The sequence below is a fragment of the Salarias fasciatus genome (genome assembly GCF_902148845.1).
Source record: "Salarias fasciatus chromosome 7 unlocalized genomic scaffold, fSalaFa1.1 super_scaffold_4, whole genome shotgun sequence".
In the NCBI taxonomy this organism is placed as follows: Eukaryota; Metazoa; Chordata; class Actinopteri; order Blenniiformes; family Blenniidae; genus Salarias; species Salarias fasciatus.
The window spans coordinates 2718534-2727107 of NW_021941229.1; the positions used below are offsets into that span (position 1 = coordinate 2718534).

At 46.2% G+C, this 8574-nt stretch overlaps 2 protein-coding genes across 3 annotated transcripts; both read left to right on the forward strand.

The window, feature by feature from the left end:
- Window positions 1–1547: 1547 nt before the first annotated feature.
- Window positions 1548–3022, forward strand: LOC115382897 (lys-63-specific deubiquitinase BRCC36). Its single transcript, XM_030084859.1, has one exon. It carries the CDS (start codon window positions 1638–1640, stop codon window positions 2418–2420), a length of 783 nt encoding a protein of 260 aa, XP_029940719.1. The 5' UTR covers window positions 1548–1637; the 3' UTR covers window positions 2421–3022.
- A 1146-nt stretch (window positions 3023–4168) lies between these two features.
- LOC115382896 (radial spoke head protein 3 homolog B-like) lies at window positions 4169–7040 on the forward strand. 2 transcript variants are annotated; one of them, XM_030084856.1, is made up of 8 exons: window positions 4169–4356; window positions 4774–4858; window positions 4941–5082; window positions 5152–5297; window positions 5803–6006; window positions 6158–6320; window positions 6645–6731; window positions 6841–7040. In XM_030084856.1, exons 1-8 carry the CDS (start codon window positions 4247–4249, stop codon window positions 6918–6920), a joined length of 1017 nt encoding a protein of 338 aa, XP_029940716.1. In that variant the 5' UTR covers window positions 4169–4246; the 3' UTR covers window positions 6921–7040. The 2 variants fall into 2 exon arrangements, with proteins under 2 accessions (XP_029940716.1, XP_029940718.1); XM_030084858.1 differs by having other exon boundaries at window positions 4777–4858.
- The last annotated feature ends 1534 nt before the right edge of the window (window positions 7041–8574 follow it).

Sequence of the window (8574 nt, forward strand, 5' to 3'; positions counted from 1 at the left end):
TTTTAAATGTCTTAACGGCCTTGCGCCTTCTTATCTAGCTGATCTGTTCTGACCGTATTGTCCCTCTCGGGCCCTGAGGTCCTCTGGCAGTGGCTTACTGTGTGTTCCTAAAACCAGAACCAAGACCCACGGTGAGGCGGCTTTTAGCCACTCCAGCCCCGCCTGTGGAACAGCCTGCTGGAGAACCTCAGGACCGCAGACACTGTTGATATTTTTAAAATGAGGTTAAAAACACACCTTCATAACCAGGCTTTTAACTGATCTTTTATAGTCCTCTGATTCCCGTCATCATTTCTGTAATTTTATTCTATTTTATTATGAACTTTTATCTTATATTACTTTTTTATTTTAAAATCTTGTCTTACTTATTTTATTATTAACTCTGCCATATCCTTTTCAGGCTTTAGCTGTTTAACTCCAGTGCAGGAGTCCCAGTAGTCATGACCTTTGACTTCTCCAGTCCAGTAATTAGCTCTCATTGCAATCAGGTGTGTTCCAACTGAGAGAGAGGTAAAACATGCAGGACACTGGGCCTTGAGGACCAGGGTTAAGAAGTCCTGTCTCATAGAATGCTGTCACTCATTTCTGGAAGCCAGTCCTGGTTTCCTCTCAGTAAGTACAATTCTATTTTTCTAGAGTCAAGCTCCCAGTGCTGTGATCATCTGAGACAGTCCATCAAGATTCGTTCTTTATCACCTTCCTTTCTCTGTCTCCTTTCACTTTTAAAAGTTTGTCACGTTTGAAGAAATATTCTGTGCTGCTGTGAAGTATATTGATGTGATAAATAAAATGTCTATGAAAATATCACAAAATCTGTCATTTATTAATTTTGATGTTGATCAATGATCATCTTTCATCTCTATCCCTCTCTGTCCAGATTTCAGGAGCCATCATATGCTGTAAATTGCTGAGGAGGTGAATCTCATGGTAGAATAACAGGACGGGGAGGATGGTGGAGCTTTAATTATATTAGACAAACACCAACAAGACAGTGAAGAAGTGCTGTCAGCAGAAAGTTTGTTTTTATTCACAGGCTTCATCATCTGTCCATCAGGCACTGGTGGGCCAGTCACGGCTCTCAATGCCCTTTTTTGTCCCAGTCCAGCCCTGATGGAGTGGAATTCATTCCTGAAGTCACCAAAGAATGTAATGAAGCAGGGCTTTCTACCTGGAAATTTGCTTGTATGAACATGAAATCAAGCCACAATAAGAAGGACATTGATGGGCACGCTGGAAATGTTACACAAACCCTTCACCAAGAAACCAAGCCGTTCATTCCTCCAAAATAAAACAAAAGATCATTGATTTTAACGTGGGTCAGACAGCAAAACCTTTCTCAGAACACTTTAACAACTGGACAATACCAAAATAAAAAGTTATTTCAGGAGAGTTGTACAGAAACTACAAAGTAGAGAAATCTTTCATTTAAATCTATTTTGACTGTGAACTTTAGTTGTGATTTTTTACAATGTGCAACACTAATCAGCTTCCGGGTGAATAATGCGCGCCCATAGACGGAAGCGGAACCTTTCCTCTGCGGAAGCGGAACCTTTGTGTGTCGCGCCTCGGAATGCGGAGGTGCGTTTGTTTTGATCCGGACGGAGAATCGGTTTGACAGAAGGCTGAGGTTCGCGGCCATGGCAGTGAGCGCCGTCCACCTGGAGTCGGACGCCTTCCTGGTGTGCATGAACCACGCGCTGAGCACGGAGAAGGAGGAGGTGATGGGGCTGTGCATCGGGGAGGTGGAGGTCTCGCGCATCGTCCACATCCACTCCGTCATCATCCTCCGCCGCTCGGACAAGAGGAAGGACCGGGTGGAGATCTCCCCGGAGCAGCTGTCCGCGGCCTCCACGGAGGCGGAGCGGCTGGCGGACACCACCGGCCGCCCGATGCGCGTGGTGGGCTGGTACCACTCCCACCCGCACATCACCGTGTGGCCGTCGCACGTCGACGTGCGCACGCAGGCCATGTACCAGATGCTGGACCAGTGCTTCGTGGGCCTCATCTTCTCCTGCTTCATCGAGGACAAGAACACGAAGACGGGCCGCGTGCTGTACACCTGCTTCCAGTCCGTGCAGGCGCAGAAGGGCTCCGAGTACGAGCGCGTGGAGATCCCGGTCCACGTCGTCCCCCGCGACGCCATCGGCAAGGTGTGCCTGGAGTCCGCCGTGGAGCTGCCGCGGATCCTGTGCCAGGAGGAGCAGGACACCTACCGCAAGATCCACAGCCTGGCGCACCTGGACCCGGTCACCAAGATCCACAACGGCTCGGTCTTCACCAAGAACCTGTGCAGCCAGATGTCGGCGGTGAGCGGCCCGCTGCTGCAGTGGCTGGAGGACCGGCTGGAGCAGAACCGGCAGAGCATCGTGGACCTGCAGCGGGAGAAGGAGAGGCTGGAGCGGGAGCTGGCCGCTCTGTGAGTCCGCTGCAGGGCTCCTCTGGAGGACCGGCCGGGGGAGGACCAGCAGGACCAGCGGGACGTCGTGGACCTGCAGCTGGACCACATTCTGCCTCTGCCTTCTGTTGATCTCTTTGTACAAACTGAATGTGAACTGTGAAATCCAGAGCTGGAAATCCAGATTAAAACCTTGATTCACTGAATGGAGTTCACTTTTTTCTAGATCTCGTTTAAAGACCTTCAGGACCAGCCTGGCTTTCACACTCTTCTCCTCAAAGTTGCACTTTGAGAAAATTCACAATCTGGCCTTAATCTTCAAACGGGAGTTATTTTGGTGATGATTAGAGGGTAATTTACACGTGTTTCACTGCTCTCAGCTTTAAGACAGAGGGAATGATTTCAAATGAACTGTACAGTTTGTGCTGTTGTCACAGTGATTCTGACTCCTCTGAGTCTGTGAAGCTTTCAGGCCTCAGATCATAACAGATGTTCTGGAGGTGGATTTCCTCATGTTTAATCAGCTCAGCAGCCCTCAAGAACTAGTGTTTTGTTTTATGGACTGAGCTGAGGTGGAATAATCTGATTTAAACAGAAATACAAACATGTTTAGAGCTGAATGTAAAATAAATGTGAATAAAATACATTCAGTTGAAAATACAACAGAGCTCAACTTCAAACATAACGTGTTGGACTCTTCTAAATGAAGTAGATTTGTGTCCGCATAGCTGAACAAAAAGATGAGTATAACCATTGCTCTGTTTTATTCCAAGGTATTTTTAGATTAGATGATAAACCTGAATTAGTCACACAAGTGAGAATTTGCAGAGTTTTCAGAGGAAAGACAGAGACAGAGCTGTTCTGACTTCAGGGAGGCCTGATGAGCCACCCTGGTGGTGGTTGGGAGTAAAGTTACTGTAAGTATTTTTGACCTCCTGAGGCTGGAGATGAAGACTTGATATCAGAGGTTTGGATCCCACAGCCGACAGGCCACCACAGTCGGTCCCTGAACATGACCCTTGACCCCCATCAGTGAGGACTGCAGGATGTGGCTGCCTTTTAATATTTATTGAAACTAATTGAACATTTGCCAAAGTATGTCACGCTACATCCTGCAACATAACACAATATTACAGCGGTGCCAGGGGAAGAAAATGAAAATGAACACTCCATTTCATCAAAGTAGTTGTATTCCACACACACGCTCAGCGTCTGTTCCTGCTTCTCATTTTTGCAGGCATTAATCGATTTAAAGTTGAGTTAAAACTCCCTGAAAAACACAGAACAGAAGAGATTCATGGTTTATAGATGTATATTTATGAATGTAAAACTTTACTACGATAAATAGATTCATAACGGACTTTTCCTTTATCTCCTCTGTTAAAGAAACAAAATAAATAAATAAATAAATAAATAAATAAATAAATAAAGCTCAAATAACACATTTGCATGAAGTTTTATACATACGTCCACAGTTTGATAGTGGATCTCGATGCCAGAAAAGATGTAACGAACAGAATGAACAATATTTCTCTTATTCTGTACATTTTCATAAAATGCTTTATCAGGTACATTTTAAGCAAAAAACTCTTTACTGAGCTGTATTTTTATGGAGAGAATTCCATGAAGTGATAATATATGGTTTTGTGATAAACTACCTTTTCACCCTTTGTGTTGTTTTTTTAACAAAATATTAATAATCATTCCTTTATTTCCGCTTCCGGTTGTGTGACGTGACGGAGGGTTACTTCCTGGATACCGTTGCTACAACATTAGTCGCCGCGTCCTCGTTTCTCGCTCGGCGCCGCCGGTTTCGTCGTTCTTCAGTCGGATCAGTGAACTGAGAGAATCATGGCTTTTGCTCCGCACCACCGCCGAGACGGAGGCGGACTGTACAGCTTCTCCAGCCGGCCCAGAGCGGTGGAGAGCCGGCCGCGCTACCGGGAGCCTCCGGCCGCACGGTGAGTCTGACCGGGGGCCATGGCCACCGGGGGGGGGCTCAGTAAACTCAGTAAACTGAATATAAATGTATCCTGGATCAAATATGCTTGTGAGGTACTGTTTGATTACTTGTGCATTGGTTGTCAAACTGTGGGGCGGGGGCCACCAGAGGGCTCCAGGAGGAACATTAAGATCAGGGGATGTCTTCTAAAAACTCTCAGAGGTTAATTTTACAAAAACAAACATTCCCATGACTGAACTGGCTCTTTTTTTATTGTCAGTTCAGTAAACAGAAGCAGTGGTTGTTAGGATTATATTATAATGTGAAGGAGATGAGGAGAAGGTGTGACAGAAGCAGAATAATTCAGATTTTCCACTGGAGACCAGCAGAGGCCAGAGTCTCCTGAGTGAAGTGATCAGCCTCACTGTCTTGACAGCAGCATGCAGCGTGCTCATGGGAACATCATGTACGACCGGCGTGTGGTCAGAGGGAATACCTACGGCCGACACGTCCTGCCTCCGGTGAGTGAGATCCTCGTTCTGTAGCTTCGTCTGCGTCGGCCGGCCTCGCCTCTCAGTGTTCTTTGCGGTGTGCTCGTGCCAGACGGGTCGGCCGGACCCCGCCGAGACCCGGAGGCAGCCGGCCGTCCGGCAGAGGAGCCCGGCTCAGAGAGCAGCCAGGGAGCAGTTGAGAGGCAGCAGCCCTGAAGCCCTGCTGGGCAGAAAACACGTGCACATGCAGACAGGTGCTCACAGCAACGGCGGAGCGGCTCTGGCCCGCGGGCCTCGTCCTAACGCTTGTCTCCGTGTCTCAGAGCGGTACCTGGAGGAGCTGAGCGAGGTCCTTGTGTCTGAGAACGCGGAGTGTCAGACTGACGCTTTCCTGGACAGACCGGCGTCTCCGCTCTTCGTCCCCGCCAAATCCGGCAAAGACGTGGCGACTCAGATCGAGGAGGGAGACGTAGGCTGCGCTGATTTCATTCCACACTTCACTGATCAGACACTCTCAGAGCCTCTGACCCCGGAGGGTTGTTGAGGGACTTTCTGACGTGTGTGACTTTTTAGAATTAGTTTGAATAAACACAATTATTCATAACTTGGCTGTAAAGTTAAAGAAGATTAAAATCACTCATATTTATTGATCAGAAGTTGAAAATGAAGCCTTGTTGACACATCTGCACTGTTTGGTAGGATTATCCTGCCGTCCTGCAGTATGGTTCAGTAGAAAAACACACTGGATGTGACAAGAACAGGCTGTAGTGAGTTAATAAAGTCCTGATTAATTCTGCATTCATGTGAAACATTTATAAAATGTGTACAACTCTTATTGGAGCAATACAAGCAGGAAAAGTGTGGCTCAACATTGGTTGTAAAATACTCATCATGTGCTGCACTTACACAGAATTTCCCCCCAGACATCAAGAAAACACTGGATGAATGTATGATTGCTGCGTTTTGCTCTGCAGCTGTTTGACTTCGACGTGGAGGTGCAGCCCGTCCTGGAGGTCTTGGTGGGGAAGGTCATGGAGCAGTCTCTGCTGGAGGTGATGGAGGAGGAGGAGCTGGCCAGTCTGAAGGCCCAGCAGAGGACCTTCGAAGAGCTGCGAAACAGCCGACTGGCGGAGGTGCAGCGGCTGCAGGAGCAGGAGAGACGCCACAGCCAGGAGAGAGTACGTGGCTACAGAAGACCCTCTGATGATCCAGCGCTCAGACGTCAGACCTCCTCAGTTCCAGCTTCGCTTCAGACCGGACTGAACGCCGCAGATTAAGTGATTTACAGGACTGTGGTTTTAAGCCACCGTGTGTTTCTTCTGACTTCAGGAACGTAGGATAGCCCAGCAGAAAGAAGTGCTGAGGAAAGAAAAGGAGACGGCGGAGAAGATCGCTGCTCGGGCGATCACCCAGCAGTACCTGGCCGGCCTGCAGCCCGCGGTCTTCAGCTCCCTCAGAGGTCACGGCTTCTTCTACGACCCCGTGGAGAGAGGTCAGCTTCAGGACAACTTCAGTACAGATACAGACTCATCTCAGTCAGTCCCAGACAGACTTTATCAATCACAGCATGTGCCAGTGTGGCGGCCATCTTGGATGAGGACATGCTGCTTCACCAGTGCTTTGCTGGAGGAAAAAAAAATTCAGAATTTGCTGAATTTTCTTGGAAAAATACTGTATTAAGGCTGGTTATGGGTGCAACTAAAACTTGTTTTTAGAGTTATATTTTTCTTCATCTGTAATGTGCAGCAACAATATATTTGTTTCCCAGCTGTGGTTTTGTGCTCAAGATGTCATCAGTTATGCTTCTGATTTGCAGATGTTGAGACTAATTTCTTGCCGTGGCTCATGGCTGAGGTGAACGACACTCTGAGGAAGAGATCTACAGCGAGGCAGACGCTGGACAGTGAGTGATTACTGCCGTTTGACACGTTCAGAGGATGTCGAGTAGCTTCTGCTTCATAAACTCCTCTGGTGGAAGTTCATCATGACCGACCCGTCCTTTCCTGTTTCAGATCTCATACAAGACGTCTGCAGGAAAAGAGTGGAGGCCTTCATGGAGCTGGAGGCACAGCAACACACAAACGACCCGTAAACACTCCAAAATGATGACAACTTTAGCTTTAGTGTGTATTGTATGGGAACGCATCAGTGTGTGGACGTGAGGCATGAAGCTGGTTTTGTTTTTTTAAACGGACCATCTCTGAGCTGAAAGAAAAACCACGTGATTGTAATAAATTTAACTCGCAAAGCAAAAGAAGAAACAAATTGGACACATGACTCATGATTATTTCGACTAAGTTTCCAAAAAAGTGAAATATTTCAACGCATTAACGGTTCTGATGACTCTGGAAACAGTGAGATGATGAAACAGTCCGCTCATCACATTAAGAATGAGCTGATGTCTTGGGAAAAGCTCTCAGATTCTGGGTTTATTAATTGAGAATCGTTGCATTTGTTTTGAGTCAAATGAAATTTTCAGTAGCATCCCACTTTTTTTTAGGAGTTGGACTTTTACTTTTTGTTCATATTTTTTGTTGATATATCCCAAAAATAGCTAAATGGAAAGTGAAGTACATCAATGAAAACTGAAAGAGCTTCTTCATTTGGAAAGTGAAGCAGAAACTGAACTTATCAGAATCACATTCAGATAAAACATTAATTGTTGGAGAGAAAAGCAAAAGTGAAAGGAACATAAAGCCGGGGTGTGGTGGACGGAAGCAGCAGAACCAGGCCTGCTGCCAGAGACATTATGAACAGAGCAGGCTGAATGTTCACTGGAAACAGCCAGTATTGAAAACAACCAGCTCTGAACAGCAGGAACAGGAAAGGAATGAATTGGAGGGATTGTATTTTTCAAATGAGGACATTACTTATTTTTATTCATTCATTTATTTATTTAATCATTTTTGTAATCACTTGTATATAGTTCGTAGTTTATATTCTCACATATCCATCTGTTAATAAAATATTAGTAATCATACTTTAGAAGAAAAACAAAGCGTGTGTTGAGAATACGACGTGCCAGGCCGAATAAAACACACTCTCTGAATTTGTGGCAGAATGTCAGGAAGATGTTCTGACTGGGAGTAAATGAGTTCAGTTTTCTGAGTGGGTGCATCGTCCGGTGGCTCTTCCTGGAGATGCCCTCGATGTCGGAGGAGCGCCTCGGCCGGGTGTAAAAACAGTGCCCAGGTATTTGTATTCCTCTACAGTCTGGACTGGTGAACCGTGGATCATTTGTTGACATTCGGCTCCAGGCGGGAAGCATCACACCATCTACAAACTGCAGCGGAGCAGGTCTGTGGTGCAGGAGGGAGCCTTCTTAAATCACTATATGAGGCTTTTCTGCCACTTGAGCAGCCCCACAGTGTTTAATCACATCAGTCTAATCACATTCACCCATTCACTCACACATTCACACACCAGTGGAGTCAGCTGCCATGCACGGAGCTCAGTTCATCCTCTACGAGCAGTTTGGGGTTCAGCATCTTGCTCAAGGACACTTTGACATGTGGACAGGTGGGGAATAAAACTTGCAACATTCTGACTAAGAGACCATCCACTGTCCCAACCAAGCCACAGAGAACAAAAAACAACCCCCCCCCCCAAAAAAAAAAAAAAAAAACAGAGACAGAAAGTAAAAAGCTACTTTAAAATGTTAAAAACTAATTTGATTCATTAGTTTTTCAAAATAGCTCCACGTATAAAAAAGAAACCACAGAAACAGTAACAATAATATAATGAGC